At 41.0% G+C, this 25,149-nt stretch overlaps 1 protein-coding gene across 6 annotated transcripts in view; it reads right to left on the bottom strand.

The window, feature by feature from the left end:
- The window catches only part of ARHGAP26 (Rho GTPase activating protein 26), a 466,073-nt gene that overhangs the window by 208,954 nt on the left and 231,970 nt on the right, over nucleotides 1-25,149 (bottom strand). For all 6 annotated transcript variants that reach the window (XM_082382702.1, XM_082382705.1, XM_082382704.1 and 3 more), the window contains exon 12: nucleotides 11,134-11,170. In XM_082382702.1, coding sequence (XP_082238828.1) covers nucleotides 11,134-11,170 — 37 coding nt within the window. The remainder of the gene's footprint in view (nucleotides 1-11,133; nucleotides 11,171-25,149) is intronic.

The following is a 25,149-nucleotide window of genomic DNA, read 5'->3' as shown; positions in this document are numbered from 1 at the left end:
CTTGAGGGAAAAAATCAGAGCTGGAGGAATCAGACTCCCTGACTTCAGACTATACTACAAAGCTACAGTAATCAGGACAATATGGTACTGGCACAAAAGCAGAAATATAGATCAATGGAACAGGATTGAAAGCCCAGAGATAAACCCATGCGCCTATGGTCAACTAATCTATGCCAAAGGAGGCAAGGATATACAATGGAGAAAAGACAGTCTCTTCAATAAGTGGTGCTGGGAAAACTGGACAGCTACATGTAAAAGAATGAAATTAGAACACTCCCTAACACCATACACAAAAATAAACTCAAAATGGATTAGAGACCTAAATGTAAGAGTGGACACTCTAAAACTCTTAGAGGAAAACATAGGAAGAACAATCTTTGACATAAATCACAACAAGATCTTTTTTGATCCACCTGCTAGAATAATGGAAATAAAAACAAAAATAAACAAAGGGGACCTAATGAATCTTAAAACCTTTTGCAAAGCAAAGGAAACTACAAACAAGATGAAAAGACAACCCTCAGAATGGGAGAAAATATTTGCAAATGAATCAACGGACAAAGGATTAATCTCCAAAATACATACACAGCCCATGCAGCTCAATATTAAAAAAGCAAACAACCCAATCAAAAAATGGGCAGGAGACTTAAATAGACGTTTCTCCAAAGAAGACATACAGATGGCCAAGAAGCACATGAAAAGCTGCTCAACATCACTAATTATTAGAGAAATGCAAATCAAAACTACAATGAGGTATCACCTCACACCAGTTAGAATGGGATCATCAGAAAATCTACAAACAACAAGTGCTGGAGAGGGTGTGGAGAAAAGGGAACCCTCTTGCATTGTTGGTGGGAATGTAAATTGATACAGCCACTATGGAGAACAGTATGGAGGTTCCTTAAAAAACTAAAAATAGAGTTACCATATGACCCAGCAATTCCACTACTGGGCATATACCCAGAGAAAACCATAATTCAAAAAGACGCATGCACCCCAATGTTCACTGCAGCACTATTTACAATAGCCAGGTCATGGAAGCCACCTAAATGCCCACTGACAGATGAATGGATAAAGAAGATGTGGTACATATATACAATGGAATATTACTCAGCCATAAAAAGGAACGAAATTGGGTCATTTGTAGAGACATGGATGGATCTAGAGACTGTCATACAGAGTGAAGTAAGTCAGAAAGAGAAAAACAAATATCGTATATTAACGCATATATGTGGAACCTAGAAAAATGGTACAGATGAACTGGTTTGCAGGGCAGAAATTGAGACACAGACATAGACAACAAACGTATGGACACCAAGGGGAGAAAGTGGCGGGGGGGGGGGTGGTGGTGGTGTGATGAATTGGGAGATTGGGATTGACACGTATACACTGATGTGTATAAGATGGATGACTAATAAGAACCTGCTGGGGGCTTGCCTGGTGGCACAGTGGTTGGGAGTCTGCCTGCCAGTGCGGGGGACACGGGTTCGGGCCCTGGTCTGGGAAGATTCCACATGCTGCGGAGCAACCAGGCCCATGAGCCACAATTACTGAGCCTTCGCGTCTGAAGCCTGTGCCCCGCAACAAGAGAGGCCGCGATAGTGAGAGGCCCGCGCACCGCGATGAAGAGTGGCCCCCACTTGCCGCGACTAGAGAAAGCCCTCGCACAGAAACAAAGACCCAACACAGAAAAAAATAAATAAATAAATAAATAAAATTTAAAAAAAGAAAGAACCTGCTGTATAAAAAATAAATAAAATAAAATTCAAAAATTAAAAAAAAATACAAAATAATCTCAGCTATTTAAAAATGCATAGGAGAGATTATATTAAGAATATATACTGGGCTTCCCTGGTGGCGCAGTGGTTAAGAATCCACCTGCCAATGCAGGGGACAAGGGTGCAAGCCCTGGTCCAGGAAGATCCCACATGCTGCAGAGCAACTAAGCTTGTGTGCCACAACTACTGAGCCTGCACTCTAGAGCCTGTGAGCCACGACTACTGAAGCCTGTGCACCTAGAGCCTGTGCTCCGCAACAAGAGAAGCCACTGCAATGAGAAGCCCGCGCATCCCAACAAAGAGTGGCCCCCGCTCATCGCAGCTAGAGAGAGCCCAAGCGCAGCAATGAAGACCCAATGCAGCTAAAAATAAAATAAATAAAATAAATATGTACAAAATGGATAACTAATAAGAACCTGCTGTATAAAAAATAAAATAAAAAACAAACTGGAAGGAATGAAGGGATTAAGACTGGGAAGCAAAGAGGAAGAATTATATTTCCTTCTTCTGGAGAGAAGGGAGGGCACTTTTTAAGTCTTTCTAGCCTAGATGGAGGCCCATTCCAATTGGCTGTGGGCACCTGTCTGCACATGAGTGCATCTGCAGAGTGCACGGGTACTACACACCCACACATGTGTGATGGGCCATAGGTCTATCATCTCCCAGGGGTCTTAACTTCATCAGCAGACCATATACTCCTTAAAGGTAGAGGCAACTGTACTGCTGGTTGGTGTCCTTACCCCTCAGTACTCATGTCACCCTGGGCCATGGCTCTTAAGAACTCCAAGAGGTATTAGTTGAACGAAGCCTGGACTCCTACAGTTAAGTCTAGTGAGAGGTTCAGGTAGATGCAAAGAACATGTTCAACAAGAGTGGGAAGCAGAGAAAATGGCTGCAATATTCTTCTCAAAAGCCAGCTGGGGCCAACAGTGTGTGACAAGGCACACCTAGGGCAACTCGGGCATATTCCTTTTAAATGACCCGACTGACCCATGGAATTCGAGTTAATACTCACAGTAAGGGAAGTGGCACTAGAAGCCAAGATTAGGAGACATCCCTCTTTGTCTCAGTCTGTCAGTCTCCAAACAGCTGGCAGAGCAGCGGGAGAGCAGCATTTCTGTAAACAAGCTAATCTTTTCAGAGCTAAGTAGGCAGTGACATTTATTATTTAAAACTTCAAACTTGGTAAAGATGAACTCACACTAGAAAAGCCTGCCTTTCCCTTGCTCTCATGCACCGACTGTGTACCCTCTCTGACAAGTTCTCGGCTTCCCAACTGTCTCTCAGGTGGGACTACAGGACAACAGCAGCGGCGCTGAGAATAGGTCCCTTCCTAGCTCCCCCTTCTGCTTCTGACCTGGGCTCATTTCAAAGGAGAATGAACCAATTCTCATAGAGCCTTTGGGGAGTAAATCTCACAACTGCAGCCAACGTAAAGCAAGAAACAGGACATGTAGACTCAGGAGATACACATTAAGGTAGCAAAGGGTAAATGGGAAGAGGAGGGGTCCCTGCCCAGGGCAGAGTCCTGTTCTTTGTAATAATAAAGGGGAAAATCAATGACAGACATTTGCCGTTTAGAATGATTGACACTGGTGTGATCACCTTCTCAGTAAAGAAGCTTAGGAAGCAACAAACCAGACTTCCTTCTTCTGTATCTATTCTTACTCCCATCTTTTCCCTTCCCTCCACTACTGGGTAAGAACTTGACCAACTAGAGAAAACTCAGTGTCACTGACGTATATTCCTGACATTCCAGGAACAAACTCAGGGAAGGTTCCTGATGGCAGCCGGATCCACGGTTGAGCGGCTCATATAACTGCCAAAAACAGCACATTGGTTTTTGAATTTAGTATGTAGGGATTAACTCAACCAAGAAAACAGAAGACTTCTAGGCAGAAAAGTAAAGGTCTTAATAAATGGAAAGACATTCAAAGCTCTTGGAGGAGGTGACTTAGTATTATAAAAGTGTCAATTTTCCCAGCTGTACATAAACCAATGAAGTTAGAACATTTCTAAATAGACATTTCTCCAAACAAGACATACAGATAGGGACTTCTCTGGTGGCGCAGCAGTTAAGAATCTGCCTGCCAATCCAGGGGACACAGGTTTAATCCCTGGTCCGGGATGATCCCACATGCCACAGAGCAACTAAGCCCGTGTGCCACAACTACTGAGCCTGTGCTCTAGAGCCCGCGAGCCGCAACTACTGAAGCCTGTGCGCCTAGAGCCCGTGCTCCGCAACAAGAGAAGCCACCGCAATGAGAAGCCTGCGCACCACAACGAAGAGTAGCCCCCGTGTGCAGCAACGAAGGCCGAATGCAGCCAAAAATAAAAAATAAAAATAAATAAATAATAAAAAATTTTAAAAAGATATACAGACAGCCAACAGGCATATGAAAAGATGCTCCACATCATTAATTATTAGAGAAAATACAAATCAAAACTACAATGACGTTATCACCTCACACCAGTCAGAATGACCATCATCGAAAAGTCTACAAAAATAAATGCTGGAGAGAGTGTGGAGAAAAGGGAACCCTCCTACGCTGCTGGTGGGAATGTAAATTGGTGCAGCCACTATGGAGAACAATATGGAGGCTCCTTAAAAAACTAAAAATAGAGTTACCGTATGATCCAGGAATCTCACTCCTGGGCATATATCTGGAAAAGACAAAAACTCTGATTTGAAAAGATACATGCACCCCAATGTTCACAGCAGCACTATTTACAATAGCCAAGACATGGAAACAACCTGAATGTCAATTGACAGATGAATGGATAAAGAAGGAGTATATATACACAATGGAATATTACTCAGCCATAAAAATTATTGCCATTTGCAGCAACATGAAAGGACCTAGAGACTATCATACTCATACTAAGTGAAATAAATCAGACAGAGAAAGACAAATATTATATCACTTATATGTAGAATCTAAAAAATAATACAAATGAACTTATTTACAAAACAGAAACAGACTCACAGACACAGAAAACAAAATTATGGTCACCAAAGGGGAAAGGTGGGGGAGGGATAAATTAGGAGTATGTGATTAACAGATACTTCTATATATAAAATAGATAAGCAACAAGGATTTACTATATAGCACAGGGAACTATATCCAGTATCTAGTAATACCCTATAATGGAAAAGAACCTGGAAAAGAATATATATGTGGGCTTCCCTGGCGGCGCAGTGGTTGAGAATCTGCCTGCCAATGCAGGGGACACGGGTTCGAGCCCTGGTCTGGGAAGATCCCACATGCCGCGGAGCAACTAGGCCCGTGGGCCACAATTACTGAGCCTGCGCGTCTGGAGCCTGTGCTCCACAATGAGAGGCCGCGATAATGAGAGGCCCGCGCACCGCGATGAAGAGTGGCCCCCACTTGCCGCAACTAGAGAAAGCCCTCGCACAGAAACCAAGACCCAACACAGCCATAAATAAATAAATTAATTAAAAAAGTTGTTATCACAAGAAAAAATGTGTAATTATAAAAAAAAGAAAAAAAAAAGAATATATACGTATAACTGAATCAATTTGCTGTACACCTGAAACGAACACAATACTGTAAATCAACTATACTTCAATAAAATTTTTTTTATTTTAAAAAATATTTGTTACTTGTAAAGCATACTGTGAGAAACAACATTCAATGATTAAACCATTACTAATATTTTTTAAAGTGTCATTTTTCCACAAATTAACCTGTACACTTCAATGCAATCCAAAATGAAAATTTTAAATTTTTGAGGAACTTATCAAACTTAAGCTAGAATTTATATAGAAGGATAAAGGTCCACAGTCAGCTATGTCAACCCTTAAAAAGGAGAGTAAAGAGAGGAGACTTAAGCTACTAGATATTAAACCTGCCTCAAAGTCATCATATTAAAACTGGAGAGGTATTAGCACAAGAACAGACAGACCAAGGAAATAAAGAGCTCAGAGACAGAGTTCAGCTGTGCAAACTTAATACACAATAAAGCTGGTATCACAAGTCAAAGAGGGTGAGAATGGATAGCTTGGTAGATGTTGTTGGGAAAACTGGCTTTTCATGTGGATAAAAACTAAACTGAATCTTCATGAAACACCATATACAATGGTAGATATCAGTTGGATTAGAAACCGAAGTGTGAAAGACAAAATCATGAAGCCAATAAAAGAAAATGTAGGTGCATATCTTTGTGACATGGGTCAGAAAGGCCTTTTTCAAAACACAACTTGAAAATTGTAAACCAGAAGGCAAAAAGTTTTTTGAATATATAAAAAGTAAGACTTTATACTCAAGGAAAGATATCACACATAGTATTAATTGTCAGATGGCAAAATGGGAAGATATATTTAAAATATCTACAATTGGGCTTCCCTGGTGGCGCAGTGGTTGAGAGTCTGCCTGCCAATGCAGGGGACATGGGTTCGAGCCCTGGTCCGGGAAGATCCCACATGCCGCAGAGCAACTAAGCCCGTGCACCACAACTACTGAGCCTGCGCTCCAGAGCTCGTGAGCCACAACTACTGAGCCCACATGCCACAACTACTGAAGCCTGCGAACCTAGAGCCTGTGCTCCACAACAAGAGAAGCCACTGCAGTGAGAAGCCCGCGCACCACAACGAAGAGTAGCCCTCACTTGCCGCAACTAGAGAAAGCCCACGTGCAGCAACGAAGACCCAACACAGCCAAAAATAAATAAATTTAAAAAAAATCTACAATTAGCAAGGAACTAATATCTAGAATACAGAAGGAACTTTACAAATCAGCAGTAAAAAAAAAAAAAATGGTAACTACAATAGAAAAATGGGCAAAGGACACAAATAGCCAAAAAGCAGAAGAGGATACCCAGTAAACAGGCATATGAAGAGATACTCAAACACGTTAATTATTAGAGAAATACAAATTAAGACAACAATGAGCTACCATTTTATATCTATTAGACTGGCAAAAAATTAGAAAGCTGAATATAATGAGAAGAGTTGGCAGGAATGGGGAAATACTCTTGTCGGGCTGGGAGGACTGGGGAAAGGCCAGTCTAGGCCACAAGGTGAGAGCCTTCCCTCAAACTAAGTACACACACACCCTCTGGCTAACCAGCAACTCTCCTTGAGGGTAAACCCCAAAGAGATTCTCACACAGGTGGACATGTACAAAGACGCTCCTTGTGGTATTGTTAGTGGTGATGAGGACTGGGAGGCACGCGGAGTGGAGTGCATCTCTGCACAGCGTTACACACCGTGGAGTGTGCAGCAGACGGAAGCCACAGTCTGGAGGTAGACAGGGGAATATGGACGGCTCCTAACACAATGCTGAGGGGGCACAGCAGGAAACAGAACAAGACAAACATCTATGTAACTTAAAAACACAGGGAGATAAAAGATACTCATTGTCCAAGAATACACTTTAAAGGTACACGTTAGAACGGTGAAGGGGAGGACAGGAATAGGAGGTGGGAAAAGAACTAAAAGGGAGTGAGTGAATGAATAAATGAATGAATGAAGGGCGAAAGGGAGGGGCCTGTGATGATCATGTGCCACAAACCGGGGATTATGATTAAATCACTCACTATACCTGAGATCCAGAGAAGAAAGAGGAGGGGAAAAAGGCTCTGCAAAGAAATGTGTATGCATTTATCTGCTGCCATCCTCTCCTGGCAACTGGGCCATTTGGAAAATACCAGCAGCTGCCAGACATTATTTACGGCCCTGTCTTATACCCCACAGGCACTGTACGGCCTGAGAGAAACTTCAAGAGAAAAGCAACAAATTCAGAAGTGTCCCCAAAGGAATTCCCTTTTGCTACCTGTCTCTTGAAAACATTCTGGCTCTGTGATAAAATGCTGGCATTCAAATTCCCACCAAAATATTTTCTAGAAAGGAAAATGCTAGACATTTGGAAATGGCTATTAAAGGCGAAAAGTGCAATGTCCCGCTCTTAAATTCCTATCAGATTGACTTCTTACCTTTAAAAAAGTTTTGACTGTCATATAAACAGAGTTGCAGAACAATCAGACCCTGGGCAATAGCGCCACCTGTGGCGATGAGCGCAGTGAAACTGCAAATCACTGCCATGAGGAATACGAAAGAGACAAGCGCTCTGGAGGGGAGGGGAAGACAACCTAAGGCTTGTGTGATGTGAACAGGGGTTCCTAATGCCAAAGGACGGGAGGAAGCACCAACCCAGAACAGTCCTCTGATTTTGCCAGCTTGGAAATCAGTGAACAGAACATCTTTTAGAATAGTAATACCCAGGACTTCCCTGGTGGCACAGTGGTTAAGAATCCACCTGCCAATGCAGGGGACACGGGTTCGAGCCCTGGTCCGGGAAGATCCCACATGCCGCGGAGCAACTAAGCCCGTGCGCCACAACTACTGAGTCTGTGCTCTAGAGCCCGCAAGACACAACTACTGAGCCAGCATGCCACAACTACTGAAGCCCGTGTGCCTAGAGCCCGTGCTCCGCAACAGAGAAGCCACCGCAATGAGAAGCCCGTGCACCGCAATGAAGAGTAGCCCCAGCTTGCCGAAACTAAAGAAAGCCTACGCACAGCAACAAAGACCCAACACAGCCAAAAATAAATAAATTTATTTAAAAAAAAGAATAGCAATACCCTAGAAAACCTGTTTCTATCAAAAGTACTCCTGGAAAAGTGGCCAATATGTTTAGCACATCTTTTTCTTTCCCACTTCCTAAATGAAAGGGTAATAAGCCATTGAAGAATCATCAGAGACTCGAGGCAGCCAACTCTCTGCACCCCGTGGATAATGGGACGCCGAAAGCAAAATGTTGCAAGTGTCTGTGTTTCCCAAGATAGAACTTTCTGTATTGTTCTTTTCCTAGGGAGGTAGAATATTCTTGTGGTTAACAGCAAAGACGTTAGAATCAGACAGAACTCAGATTAAATCACATCTCTTGAGTTCACCAACCTCAATTTCCTAATCTACAAAGTAGGTCAAAAGCACCTACCTCAGTCAGTGCTGTGAGCATTAAATGAGCTAATATGGATAAAACACGCTGAAACACAGTAAGCAGTGGATAAACGCTACCTATTAATCGCCATTATTGTAAAATACATACTCTTTGCCGACAATGCAAAGTACACAGAATATTTAAAGTAGAAGGTCAGTGTCTCGCAATAATCTGCCATCTATCCTGAGTAAGAGTTTAATGATAAATGTATTTCCAGACTTTTTTCCTATCAATGTATCTAGATGAGTCAACTATTTTATTTTAATAAATGCATGGTTCCACAACCTGAATTTTAAAAAACTCAATGAACAGTATACTGTGGATACCATTTCTGCAAATATACCAAGATCTCTCTTGTTCTTTTTGAAGGCTACATAGTACTTTATGATATTTTTAATGGACTTCCTATTGAACGTTTAGATTGTCTCCAATTCTTCACTATTATTACCGATGCTCCAGTGAACTTTTTTACAGAAACATCTTTGCACTCCAGCCTATTCTTTAGGACAAATCGCTGGGTCAAAGGATATTTACTTTTTAAAGGCTTCCGATACATATGCCCCAAAGGCCTTACAAAACAGTACAACCAGCTGCCACGCCCACCAGCAGAGTCATGGTCGTCTTTCAAATCTAGTGGCACTTATCTCAAGGGGAGAGAAGTAGGTTCGTAAGGTCAAAAGTTACAGGCAAACTTCTGGTGTGGGGTGAAGTGGGGGGCTCTCCATTCATATGCATCTCGTCCCCCACAGTTCCTGGGTCCTTCATGATAGAAGTGTCTCCCAGGTTAGGGCATGGTGTGGGCATCTGTTATTTCAGCCTGCTTGGCATCTATCCTCTCTTGTCCCAGTGGCTTCCCCGATCTCCCTTTGGTAAACCACCCTGCTCCCATTTTATGAATACTGTTGAAACCATCAGTCAAGGTGTGTTGTCTTCCCCTGGGTGGACCACAGCTAGACCACCTTGATGCTATCTTTCCTGGGAATCTGGACCTTCAGAAGAGTGAGGCAAGGACTAAAAAACAGTTTAAGGGCTTTACCATCCTGCAAATATCATCCAGAAGACCCTTTCTCATTGGTCCCTGGGTCTCCAGAACTGGTCTGTTTTTAAGCCTTGGTTCTTCAGGTCTTCCTACCTTACTGTGAGTTACACTGAAGGCTTCTGTATTCTTTCATTATTATTATTATTATTATTATTTTTGTACTGTTATTTTAGGCCAAGTTAACCAGAGTTGATTTCAGATATTCTAAAACAATCCCACCTGACACGGGGCGGGGGGGCGGGGGGGGTGGGGAGAATGACTTTTTTCCTTGAATATTTACTTGAAAAAAATTTCCCCTTGTTCAATTCCTGAAGGAAAAAAAAGAAACATTTTTTCCTCTCCTAAAGGCCTCTTAACCTACCAATAGCAACCATTCCAAATTACTTAATATTTTATTTAAAACTTCTGGTAGAATCTGTATTTTGGAAGGAATGAAAGAAAGAAAAGCTCTGTCCTAGAATGGATTTCACACACACATAAAACAGCCCAGCCTTTTGTCCACATGAAGAGGTACTGTTTTACTGACACTACTGGAAGTCATGGTAGGGCTATCTTGGAATTTTTTTTCCAAGTGGATTTTACAAAGCAAATCTGAGGCAAGGGGGCAGAATTTCCTTTGTACTCTGGTAGCAACGTGGCAGGAATTTGTTTTTTCCCCTGTGCACCAAGGAGATAATCAGCCCAAACACTCTAGCAATAGCGGTTTCATTTTAATCCCATCATCTTTACAAGGTTACAGGTGCCCTTGGAAATCATGATTAACCAGAGTGCTCAGAGCCAGTAGCAGAGGAAATGTGCTGTATATTCTACAGAGGCTGCCCAGGGTCACTCCCAGCAAAGAGGAATATTATGACAGAGTTCTTCGTCTCCACTCTTAACTCCCCAAAGTGGCAACAAGGAACACAGAGTTAGTTACTAAGCGATCACTAAGATGGTTCTGGCTCTCCAGTCCTTGGAGCGAGACTGTGAGGGAGGAAAAGTCAATTCTGGCTTCCCACAGGACAGGGCGCTGGGGGAGCTGGGTGTTATCGGATTAAGTGACTTTTAAGTGGTGACTGGAGCTACATTCTTAAGACAACAAAGGATTAACTGAGATAATGTACATAAAAATTCTTTGTACAGTGTGAAGGGTTATACAGTGCAAGATGTCATCACGGCCTTGCCAGTCAGGCTCACTGACCATCCTGGAGTCACTGACACCATAAGCTGCAGCAGAAGTAGCTCGGCTGCACTGGGGAAATGGGGCGACCCAACATGCCCACAGCACCTCCTGGTGGTTCTTCCCCAGAATAGCAACTTCTCCAGGACCAGGTCCACCCCCACCTGTAGAAAAGTATCCAAGCAACATACTTACTCCCTTCGCTCTGGCTGTCCTTGTTCGAGTTGTAGACCTGGAAAACAGAAATAACATTTACTTGTGTGAATTTTATACCACCCTACAGGTTCGCTGAAGAAAACCATTACCTTCTCCTCTTCCCTGGTTTGTGCTAGACGATGGAAGGCAATTCTGGCCCCCAAATAGAAATCCCTTCTATAATTACCTACTTCCCAGTATTTACTTCAGCGCTTAAGTGTGTGCACATCAGAATCACCTCTGGACTTTATTGTAAAAAAAGAAAAAAAAAATCATATTCCTCCTTTAAAAAAAACCCAAACTTATGTTTGTATATAAACTAAAAAGGAAGAAAAAAATGTAATTAGTTACAAATCATTAAGCATTAACTGCACACCAGGCAACACACTAAGCAATTTACAGGAATTATCTCAAATTATCTATGCAACAATTCTGTTGGGTAGGAACGGTTATTATCACTGTTTTACAGATGGAGAATCTGAGAGGCTTAGAGAGGTTAACTGAGGTCTCACAGCTAGTACGTGGCAAAGTCTGGACAGAGACACATTACAAACTCTTAAGTGCTAACACTGGGGGATGAGACCAATCATTTTTTACTTCATATACTTCCGTGAATTTCAATGTTATAAGGAGAATATATTACTTTTACAATAGAAAACCCTTTAATGATTTATAGAATTCATAAAAGGGAATGTACCCCAATAAAAAACAATGACACACTGAAAGAGTCGGCAAGCTTTTTCTTATAAAGGACAGGCTGGTAAATATTTTAGGTTTTGCAGGCCAGGAGGCAAGTCAAATCAATGATATTATACAGGTACTTGTAAAACAAGAGAGAAGACAAATTCCCACAATTTTTTCTTGACAAAATTCAAAATATAGTAAGTTTTTGAAATACAGGTATAATATTCCTAGCAGGTGAAAATCAATCTTAGGGTTGCATAGCTCTTTTCAGAGATGCTTGGCTTGGTTCATCCAGGGGTTAAAGAACTGGTTCTCAGGCAAGAGTGGTCAGCACAACCACTTGGAGTATCTTTTCCAAGGAGTACAATTTTTTGAAATACAGATTGACTAATCAGAAGAATAGCATTTTTTATAGAGGAAGGATAACATTTAGCTTAAATAGAGTTCAAAATGTTTCTCATCATCAAGTCAATTGCAAATGTTCATCTGTAAATACCATGTTGAGCTCATGGGCCATACAAAAGTAGGTGGTGAGCTGGATTTGGCCTGTGGGCCATAGTTTGCCAATCCCTGATATGCTGACATTATTAAATAAGATAATAAAGCCTCTGCTTTAGAAAAAAAATCATAGTGCCCAAATCTTTCTTTGGTGCTTATGATTCTGTAGGTATGAAAAGGCATAGCATGAAACTGGTCATAACTTAAAAAAAAAAAAGGATATTCCAAATGATTGTCATGGCCACTGTTGGTTGAGAGCCACTTATTTAACCCTTTGAGGAACAGAGCCAAGCATCTCTGAAAAAAGAGCCATGACACCCTAAGGGGACTTTTTACCTGCTAGGAAATATGGGTGAGATGCTGGTCAAGAGCTGGGTGATAGTTCCAAGATGGCCCCCCGATTGCCTTGTGTCACTGGGTAAGTCTCTCACCCTCTGCGGGTCTCTACTGTCCCATCTATAAACTGAGGGAGTCAGCCAAGAAGGTCTTTGAATTATCAAACAGATAATTTAACAAACCACTCCATTTTATGATCATTATTCATTTCCTGAAGGAGACTACAAAGACACACAGGCACTTACTGAAGGTCAGAAAGATGAGAATAAAGGGGTTTCTGTACTTCAAGCATTATTGTCTGATGAATGAAAAGGCATCAGTTTATATGCATAAAAGGAGTCAAAAGACTGTGAGTCTGGTATGGCCTTTTGGAGGGAGGAAGGCCAGTGCACTTGGCAACTAGTGCACAAAACAGAAGGGCAGGTGATGAGGACGTGGCAAAGAGAGAGGCAGCGGCACAATCCTGCAGAGCAAAGTGGGTAACCTCGTAATAGCGAGGACGAGCCATTCACGGTCAATGGCATGCACTAAAATCGGACAGGTAGGTAAGGGAAACACAGGGGAAGAGACAATATTTGGGCAAGTACTTTTTCCAGCCATCCTTGCTCACTTCATGTCTCCCATTAAATTCAAACATCCTATCCCAGAGAAACCTGCTCCTGTTTCTAAATGGCAAAACCCAGAAGGAACAACAAAATACAGGGCTTTCAGCCCTCCTTTACTAGGAGGTGAATTTGTACCAAATTACTTTCTTTTAATGTTTCCTGGGGCTCAGGAGGCCCAGGCCTGGAACACCCAGGCATTCCCCAAATCAGAGAGGCGATATCAGTGAGCCAAAGGCACCAGGAACATGTGCCGCCCGATCCTCTGAGGCCAGGCCATTAATCTCTGTCTGGTTTGGGTAAATGAGCCAAGGAGAATGAGTTTGAAATGAAGCTAACAAACCATGCCTGCCAGGACTGCGTGACTACATGGCCCAACAAGGAAGGCCCGGGGTGGGGGAGCAGCTTCACCATCACACGGGCCAGATGCTGGCGTGGGAACAGCACTAAGTGGGAACGGCTTTGTTTACCCAGCACTTACCAAGTGCCATACGTGACATCATCAAATCTTTTTAACAACCTTGTGGGTTAGGTACTAGTGTTATTCCCATTTTACAGGTGTGGAACCTGAGGCCCAGAGAGGTTACATAGTTTGTCCAAGGACACAAAGCTGGAAGGTGGTGTACTAGTCTATCTTGCCGTTGTAGGGATGTTCCAACTGTCATTTACTTTTCCAGGCAGTGACAAATGCACACAACTACCAAGCCATACCAGTAGTCTATGGTTTGTAAATACCTTCCATTCTGGCAGAAGCAGAGGGCATGCGATTCGCCCTTTAGAAATGCTCAGTCTGTTCTGGGGAAACCTTCTTTAGATCTCATAGTTGCCCACTAATGTCAGACTGAGGTTCAGAGACAAGGGCAATTTCCTAAAATAAAAGGTCTCTTTGGCAGTGGCTTCTGTCTTAGGATTGATTAGTAGAGTTATCTTAGGTTTGTATGCCTTCAAGTGAGCCTCTCAAGAGCCTTTGTCTTAAAAGGATAGAACTCAAATGTCCAGGATCAATTCAAGGGGACATGAGTCACTCAACAATTCCTGAATTATGGCTCCTAGGAAGAATAAATCAGTTAATACACAGTTTCAACAACCCAACTTAAGCTAAAGTCTAACCATCCTGCTTAGCCAGAGTACTCTAAGACATGGCCACATGCAAGTCTCTGAGCCCTCTGACTTTCTATAGTACTTTCATTCAGGGATGCACTAGTTCTGCTGAACACTGTGTATGAGAATTTGTTACATATCCATACCAATGAACATTTGTTTTCAAGTGCATGTTTCCAGAGAATACAAATTACATACGTTTACTTTATGTTATCAGGGTCCATCTGAGATTCATTATAAAATAATTACAACAGCAATAACGAATTAATACAAACGATGGTGACAAAAGCCTTATTATGTGTCAGACACCACTCTGAGCACTCTATATGCATTTATCTTGTTTAGTCCTCACACCAACCTAATTATTCCTGACATATAGATGAGAAAACTGAGGCATTAGAGAGGTTAGGTCACTTGCCCAAGGTCAGGCAGCTGGAATTGGGCAGAATCCAGACAGAAACTCCTACAGTCTGTCTCCAAAGCCCAAGCTCTTAACCACTAACCACGTGATACATAAGACATCATGATGATGATGATGATGATGATGATGATGATGATGATGATGATGATGATGATGACGATGACGGTAAAGGTGATGAGATGTCGTGCGCAGTTAGGGAAGGTGAGTCACTGTTAGAAAGAATTTGCCATGACTCGGAGAGAAAATGAAACTGGGAACAGCCTTTGATTCCAGCCTGAAGCATTCACCACTAACCCACGTGACCAGCTGGCACCTAACACAGAAGTAACACTTCATATTCTTTGAACCACAGGGCTCGATTCTGAAGATAAACACCAGGGCAGGAAAGTAGGTCTTTGATACAAATCACAGGGCATTGCGATTCTATGAGTCCTCACCCAGAAGCTATGATGGGAGTACAATTTAATTAAATCAAAGGAGGGTGAGCAAAGCTTTCATATGCTCCCTCTGCACTAAGATGTGATTTTGTAATCAATTCTGTTCACTGCTGAGCCAATTCAATTTACGTGTCCCTAGAGAATTAAGAGAGAATACAGAGTCATTTGGGTTCCCAGAATTTTTCCACGGGTGTCCTTTATTACCATTATCCAGGCCTTACCAAGAAAGCACAGAAAGGAAATTATTTTAAACTTATAAATTAAAGGCATAAATAGAGCAATAATTAGACAAAGCAATCTCACTTTTCCCTCTGACACACAGCTGCATTAGCACTTGGCCACATCACACTTTGGATCAAAATCAGCACAAAATGAAAGTGTTGGAGAAATAGATTCATGGGCAAATTCACTTAAATCTGTTGCTCATTTTTCAACTGCACTTGAATTCACACCTAAGCTTTGTCATTCCCAGAGGTCTCTTCCAAGTAGCCTGGAACATCTAAACCCCTCCCACCTGCTTGTTCCTTGGATGCGCACATGTAGGGACACACAAAACAGAGCTACATGCCCACACCCCAAAACACTGCCCAAGCTGGTTCTACAACATCAGATATAATTTTTGACCCTCCTCTCTGTGTGACACAATGGATCCACCATCACTAGGACTTGCTCTTTTAAACTGTCTGTCAGGGGTAACAGATTTGTGCTTATCTGCTGCTTAGGTTCAAAGTCCAGATCTACCAGTTACTGGCTATACAGTCCAATCACTTCACAATTCTAAACCTCAGTCTTTGCTAGTGTAAAATAGGGACATTAATGTTCCCTATCTCTTAGGGTCACTGTGAAAATTAAATAAGACAATACATAGAAAACATTTAACACAGAGAGTAGAATACAAATTCTGTGGCCCACAGAGCATTCTGTAAAGATGACCTTTCATCACCATCACCAGGCCAGATGTTGGCGTAGGAATAGCACTAAGTGGGAATGGCTTTGTTTACCCAGCACTTACCGAGTGCCATATGTGACATCACCAAATCCTCATCTTTCTGTCTCTTCATATCAATACTTATCCCCTACGGGATAAATGGCTAAGGATGGGTATGTGGTTTGAGGGATCCAGTGACATTGGCCTCATTAGCATTGAAATTTAACCAAATGAAACTAATTAAAGGACTAATGGAAAGCATAAAATCTAAAGTCAACTTTAGCAAGAGTTCTCAATGTTTTTTTAAATGGCAGTTAAATATAAAAGTAACTACTCACCACAATCACTTTTCCACCACCGATTATGTGCCAGGCATCATACTCAGCATTTAAATGAATTATTTAATTTCATCCTCCAGCTGATGGGGTACTACCACTGCCTCCACTTCACACCATCTTGTAGGTTAAATAACTTTCCAAAGGTTACAAAGCTAACAAGTGGCAGAGTCTTCTAGACTAGATCTGTATTCAACCACAACTTCATAGAACTTCCCCACTCAGTCCCACTTTCCAAAGGAAAAAAAAGCTTGGTGACCAACAAAGAACTCAAAAGAAGCTAAGCAGTAATTAAAATCGCAACAACACAACCATTATGTAAGATCAGAATTTCCACCCAATTTAAACATAACAGTAATTCTACAAACTTCCATTAATACATACAAGTATAGCAGTAACTGAAAACCACAACCAGCTTGAGACACTTTGGGATACCCAAAAAACATCCTTCAAAAAGCTAAGAGCACACAGAGGGCAGACAGCAGAAGCAAGAAGAACTACAATCCTGTAGCCTGTGGAACAGAAACCACATTCACAGAAAAATAGACAAAATGAAAAGGCAGAGGACTATCTACCAGATGAAGGAACAAGATAAAACACATGAAAAACAACTAAATGAAGTGGAGATAGGCAACCTTCCAGAAAGAGAATTCAGAATAATGGTAGTGAAGATGATCCAGGACCCCAGAAAAAGAATGGAGGCAAAGATTGAGAAGATGCAAGAAATGTTTAACAAAGACCTAGAAGAATTAAAGAACAAACACTTAGAAGAATTAAAGAACAAACAGAGTGAACTATACAATAACTGAAATGAAAAATAAACTAGAACGGATCAATAGCAGAATAACTGAGGCAGAAGAATGGATAAGTGACCTGGAAGACAGAATGGTGGAATTCACTGACGCAGAACAGAATAAAGAAAAAAGAATGAAAAGAAATGAAGACAGCCTAAGAGACCTCTGGGACAACATTAAACGCAACAACATTTGCATTATAGGGGTCCCAGAAGGAGAAGAGAGAGAGAAAGGACCTGAGAAAATATGTGAAGAGATTATAGTCGAAAACTTCCCTAATATGGGAAAGGAAATAGCCACCCAAGTCCAGGATGTGCAGAGAGTCCAAGGAGGACAAACCTAAGGAGAAACACGCCGAGACACATAGTAATCAAATTGACAAAAATTAAAGACAAAGAAAAATTATTGAAAGCAACAAGGGAAAAACAACAAATAATATACAAGGGAACTCCCATAAGGTTAACAGCTGATTTCTCAGCAGAAACTCTACAAGCCAGAAGGGAGTGGCAAGACATACTGAAAGTGATGAAGGGGAAGAACCTACAACCATGATTACTCTACCCAGCAAGGATCTCATTCAGATTTCACAGAGAAATCAAAAGCTTTACAGACAAGCAAAAGCTAAGAGAATTCAGCACCACCAAACCAGCTCTACAACAAATGCTAAAGGAACTTCTCTAAGTGGGAAACACCATAGAAGAAAAGGACCTACAAAAACAAACCCGTAACAATTAAGAAAATGGTAACAGAAACAGACATATTGATAATTACCTTAAACGTGAATGGATTAAATGCTCCAACCAAAAGACACAGGCTCGCTGAATGGAGACAAAAACAAGACCCATATATATGCTGTCTACAAGAGAAGCACTTCAGACCTAGGGACACACACAGACTGAAAGTGAGGGGATGGAAAAAGATATTCCATGCAAATGGAAATCAAAAGAAAGCTGGAATAGCAATAATCATATCAAATAAAATAGACTTTAAAATAAAGAATGTTACAAGAGACAAGGAAGGACACTACATAATGATCAAGGGATCAATCTAAGAAGAAGATATAACAATTATAAATATATATGCACCCAAAATAGGAGCACCTCAATACATAAGGCAACGGCTAACACCTATAAAAGAGAAAATCAACAGTAACACAATAATAGTGGGGGACTTTTTAACACCACACTTACACCAATGGATAGATCATCCAAACAAAAAATTAATAAGGAAACAGAAGCTTTAAATGACACAATAGACCAGCTAGATTTAATTGATATTTATAGGACATTCCATCCAAAAACAGCAGATTACACCTTCTTCTCAAGTGCACATGGAACATTCTCCAGGATAGATCACAACATGGATCACAAATCAAGCCTTACTAAATTTAAGAAAACTGAAATCATATCAAGCAGCTTTTCTGACCACAACGCTATGAGATCAGAAATCAATTACAGGGAAAAAAACGTAAAGAAACACAAACACATGAAGGCTAAACAATACGTTACTAAATAACCAAGAGATCACTGAAGAAATCAAAGAGGAAATCAAAAAATACCTAGAGACAAATGACAACGAAAACACGATGATCCAAAACCTATGGGATGCAGCAAAAGCAGTTCTAAGAGAGAAGTTTATAGCAATACAAGCCTATCTCAAGAAACAACTCAAATAAACAATCTAACCTTACACCTAAAGGAACTAGAGAAAGAAGAAAAAACAAAACCCAAAGTTAGCAGAAGGAAAGAAATCATAAAGATCAGAGCAGAAATAAATGAAATAGAAACAAAACAATAGCAAGGGTCAATAAAACTAAAAGCTGGTTCTTTGAGAAGAGAAGCAAAATTGATAAAGCATTAGCCAGACTCATCAAGAAAAAGAGGGAGAGGACTCAATGAAATTAGAAATCAAAAAGGAGAAGTTACAACAGACATCACAGAAATACAACGCATCCTAAGACTACTACAAGCAACTCTATGCCAATAAAATGGACAACCTGGAAGAAATGGACAAATTCTTAGACAGGTATACCTTCCAAGACTGAACCAGGAAGAAATAGAAAATATCAACAGACAAATCACAAGTAATGAAACTGAAACTGTGATTTAAAATCTTCCAACAAACAAAGTCCAGGAACAGATGGCTTCACAGGTGACTTCTATCAAACATTTAGAGAAGAGCTAACACCCATCCTTCTCAAACTCTTCCAAAAAATTACAGAGGAAGGAACATTCCCAAACTCATTCTATGAGGCCACCATCACCCTGATACCAAAACCAGATAAAGATATTACAAAAAAAGAAAATTATAGACCAATATCACTGATGAATATAGATGCAAAAACCCTCAACAAAATACTAGCAAACAGAATCCAACAACACATTAAAAGGATCATACACCATGATCAAGTGGGATTTATCCCAGGGATGCAAGGATTCTTCAATATATGCAAATCAATCAATGTGATACACCATATTAACAAACTGAAGAACAAAAACCATATGATCATCTCAATAGATGCAGAAAAAGCTTCTGACAAGATTCAACACCTATTTATGATAAAAGCTCTCCAGAAAGTGGGCACAGAGGGAACCTACCTCAACATAATGAAGGCCATACATGACAAACCCACAGCAAACATCATTCTCAATGGTTAAAAACGGAAAGCATTTCCTCTAAGATCAGGAAGAAGACAAGGATGTCCACTCCTGCCACTATTATTCAACATAGTTTTGGAAGTCCTAGCCATGGCAATCAGAGAAGAAAAAGAAATAAAAGGAATATACATAGGAAAAGAAAAAGTAAAACTGTCACTGCTTGCAGATGACATGATACTATACATAAAGAATCCTAAATATGCCAACAGAAAACTACTAGAGCTAATCAGTGAATTTGGTAAAGTTGCAGGATACAAAATTAATATACAGAAATCTCTTGCATTCCTATACAGTAACAACAAAAGATCAGAGAGAGAAATTAAGGAAACAATCCAATTCACCATTGCAACAAAAAGAATAAAATACCTGGGAATAAACCTACCTAAGGAGGTAAAAGACCTGTACTCAGAAAACTATAAGATGCTGATGAAAGAAATCAAAGATGACACAAACAGAGGGAGAGATATATCACGTTCTTGGAATGGAAGAAACAATATTGTGAAAATGACTATACTACCCAAAGCAATCTACAGATTCAATGCAATCCTTATCAAATTACCAATGGCATTTTTACAGAACTAGAAGAAAAAATCTTAAAATGTGTATGGGGACACAAAAGACCCCGAATAGCCAAAGCAGTCTGAGGGAAAAAAACAGAGCTGGAGGAATCAGACTCCCTGACTTCAGACTATACTACAAAGCTACAGTAATCAAGACAATATGGTACTGGCACAAAAACAGAAATATAGATCAATGGAACAGGATTGAAAGCCCAGAGATAAACCCACGAACCTATGGTCAACTAATCTATGCCAAAGGAGGCAAGGATATACAATGGAAAAAAGACAGTCTCTTCAATAAGTGGTGCTGGGAAAACTGGACAGCTACATGTAAAAGAATGAAATTAGAACACTCCCTAACACCATACACAAAAATAAACTCAAAAGGGATTAAAGACCTAAATGTAAGACTGGACACTCTAAAACTCTTAAAGGAAAACATAGGAAGAACAATCTTTGACATAAATCACAGCAAGATCTTTTTTGATCCACCTCCTATAGTAATGGAAACAAAAACAAAAATAAACAAATGGGACCTAATGATACTTAAAAGCTTTTGCACAGCAAAGGAAACCACAAACGAGACGAAAAGACAACCCTCAAAATGGGAGAAAATATTTGCAAATGAATCAGTGGACAAAGGATTAATGCCCAAAATATATACACAGCTCATGCAGCTCAATATTAAAAAAACAAACAACCCAATCCAAAAATGGGCAGAAGACCTAAATAGACTTTTCTCCAAAGAAGACATACAGATGGCCAGGAAGCACATGAAAAGCTGCTCAACATCACTAATCATTAGAGAAATGCAAATCAAAACTACAATGAGGTATCACCTCACACCAGTCAGAATGGGCATCATCAGAAAATCTACAAACAACAAATGCTGGAGAGGGTGTGGAGAAAAGAGAACCCTCTTTAACTGTTGGTGGGAATGTAAATTGATGCAGCCACTATGGAGAACAGTATGGAGGTTCCTTAAAAAACTAAAAATAGAATTACCATGTGACCCAGCAATCCCACTACTGGGCATATACCCAGAGAAAACCATAATTCAAAAAGACACACGCACCCCAATGTTCACTGCAGCACTATTTGCACTAGCCAGGTCATGGAAGCAACCTAAATGCTCATCGACAGACGAATAGATAAAGAAGAAGTGGTGCATATATACAATGGAATATTACTCAGCCATAAAAAGGAACGAAACTGGGTCATTTGTAGAGACGTGGATGGACCTAGAGATTGTCATACAGAGTGAAGTAAGTCAGAAAGAGAAAAACAAATATCGTATATTAACGCCTATATGTGGAACCTAGAAAAATGGTACAGATGAACCAGTTTGCAGGGCAGAAACAGACACAGATGTAGAGAACAAACATATGGACACCAAGGTGGGAAAGTGGCGGGGGCGTTGGTGGTGTGATGAACTGGGAGATTGGGATTGACATATATACACTAATATGTATAGAGTGGATAGCTAATAAGAACCTGCTGTATAAAAAAAATAAATAAAATAAAATTCAAAAAAAAAAAAAAGCTAAGAGTACAGACAGAGAGAACTGACAGCTTTGCCCAGGACTATGTGGTAGGCAGATTTTTGAGTAGAGCACCACATTCGAATACTAAGCAAACTCTATTAAACAGGATTAATGTAGGAACTTTTAGTAACACCCACCAGAAGTTACCAGTAAGACACCCTTGGCCTGTGCAACACCAACCAATAACGGACATGAATTTTTGGATCGAGGAGGCCCTCTCTTCTCATGGTGGTCCACAGGCCACAATTAGAAAAGCTTTCAAGAATGAACTGTTTGAAATACAAGACATGACACCATACAACTCCTAGAAGAGAACATAGGGAAAACATTCTCTGACATAAACTGTACCAATGTTTGCTTAGGTCAGTCTCCCAAGGCAAAAGAAGTAAAAGCAAAAATAAACAAATGGGACCTAATCAAACTTACAAGCTTTTGTACAGCAAAGGAAACCATCAGCAAAATGAAAAGACAACCTACGGACTGAGAGAAAATATTTGTGACCAACAAGGGCTTAATTTCCAAAATATACAAACAGTTCATACAAACTCAATAACAAAAAAACAAACAACCCAATCAAAAAATGGGCAGAAGACCTAAACAGACATTTCTCCAAAGAAGACATACAGATGGCCAATAGGCACATGAAAAGGTGCTTAACATAACTAATTATTAGAGAAATGTAAATCAAAACTACAATGTGGTACCAACTCACACCAATCAGAATGGCCATCATTAAAAAACCCCCAAATAACAAACGCTGGGGAAGGTGTGGAGAAAGGGGAATCCTCCTGACATGTTGGTGGGAATGTAAATTGGTGTAGCCACTATGGAAAACAGTATGCAAGTTCCTTCAAAAACTAAGAATGGAGTTGCCATACGATACAGCAATCCCACTCCTGTTCATATATCCAGACAAAACTATAATTTGAAAAGATACTTGCACCCCAAGGTTCATAGCAGCATTATTTACAATAGCCAAGACATGGAAGCAACCTAATGTCCATCGACAGATGAATGGATAAGAAGATGTGGTACATATATACAATGGAATATTACTCAGCCATAAAAAAGAATGAAATAATGCCATTTGTAGCAACACGGATGGACCTAGAGATTATCATACTAAGTGAAGTAAGTCAGAAACAAATACCATGTGATATCACATACATGTGGAACCTAAAATATGAAACAAATGAACTTACGGACGAAACAGAAATAGACTCACAGACATAGAGAACAAATTTATAGTTACCAAAGGGGAAACGGAGTGAGGGGGATAAGTTGGGAGTTTGTGACGAGCAGATACAAACTACTATATATAAAACAGATAAACAACAAGGTCCTACTGTATAGCACAGGGAACTATATTCAATATCCTGTAATAAACCATAATGGAAAAAAATTAATTGTTTGAATCTTCAGCCTGTGGGGATAAAACCAGTTTGAAGAGCTTGGAGTAAATGAGGATATGTCTCAACACGAAGGTCCAGAGCTGGGGAGCTGGTATTGGTTCCTCCTTCTCCCATTAGAAATAGGCCTCTTGTCACCACAGCCCGAGTGACAGAAGGTGCTCCAGAGAAGGAAGTAAAATGGCTGCTGCTGCTTTTCTAATTCTCACCTGGCAACGCTTCCTCTGGCTTGCCTCTTCCACTGCTACCGGTATTGCATTTGCTGTCTTAGGGAGGCTCTTTTGAAAGTGAAACCAATAAAAATATATCTGATGGCTCTTCCCAGTGACCTGTTCCTGAACAAACATGAAGACCTTGCTCTTGCCCTGCAGAATTACATGCAAAGAGGTTTACTAACTGGAATATAGCAGACCACTCAGTAAGTACTGATTGGATGAACAGTTTGTGGGTAGAGGAATAAAAGAGAGATGGAAATTAAAAAAAAAAAAAAAATCCTCATGTTGAAGCAAGGAGGACAATGCATTGATGCATCAACCAGACAGAAAAAGTAAGCCAGGTCTATCATTTCCAAGTGGGTATATCTCATTCTTCTAAACACCTGGCAAATTCTCTAGGAATCTTTACCTTAGAGAGAAAGGGAAATACACAATTCAGGTCTTATTACGAGACAAGATAAAGTACATTTATCTTATTTGGTTTGACTCAAGCCTGTCAGAATCCCTCATACAGCCACTTATTTTCTATGGGACACCGCTGAATGCTAGCTCTACACCCAACAACTGACAGCAAATGCTACTAATAGTCCATGGGGGTCACCAGGAAGGGGTCACTGTAGCTCACGGTACCGAGGATCCCTCCCCCATGCAACAGAGGCGCCTTAGGACAAAGGCAGTCTCTTGGAAAATGGCCCAGCACAAGCGGCTGTGCTCCCAAAGCCAGCTGGATAGTCTCTTGACGGCCCCTGAAGACTTGCTCACCAACACACCAGCAAGCCAGTGAGTAACAATGACCACTTGCTGTTCATGATTATGACAATGACGATGGGTAGAAAAACACACTTTCTGTTCTACTAGTTCAAGCATTGCCTGCTGCTTTGCACCTAAGACTATAAAGGGCTCACCTCTTGCGCAATTCCTCAGTAACGGTGCGGTGCGGGGAGGCAAAGTGCTCAGAATACATGCTCCCGGCTCCCTCTGCTCAGCGTCCAGGTTCCTCTACTGCCAGGGGTTCCACCCTCACTTCCCTTGGGAGCCACCCCACCACGCTATTGGCGGGGGCTGGGGCTGAGTCCAACTCCATCTTCAGGTTTGGCCAGGGGATCCAGACCTGGCATCCTAGTGTGCATGTGATTCGCCCCAGGCCAAATGCAGTGAACAGGACTTGTTTTTAATGTTTTTTATCACAACTGTAGGGAACGAGGCCTTGTCATGTTGCTAGGAGAATAGGACACATGCCTGGAGCTTTTGTGGCCAACCCCTGCCACCACAGAGGCAAAGCCTGAGTAAAACAGGCCAAAGGAAAGTGGAGCTGTGATAGGAAGGGAGACCAGGTTCTGACGGCATTGTCCGAACCTCAGGATGCAGCTCAGTGTCATCCCTGCTCTTGCCATGAGTGAACCAAAACATCTTTTTTTCTTTAAGTTGTGTTTCTATTGCTTGCAGCCAAGAGCCGTGGCAATTACCAAAAAAGCTCATGAGAGAAAAGCCTAGT

This window comes from Balaenoptera borealis (assembly GCF_965194805.1).
Source record: "Balaenoptera borealis genome assembly, chromosome: 2".
In the NCBI taxonomy this organism is placed as follows: domain Eukaryota; kingdom Metazoa; phylum Chordata; class Mammalia; order Artiodactyla; family Balaenopteridae; genus Balaenoptera; species Balaenoptera borealis.
The sequence above is the reverse complement of the archived record's forward strand: the minus strand, read 5'-3'. Positions and strand labels throughout refer to the sequence as shown.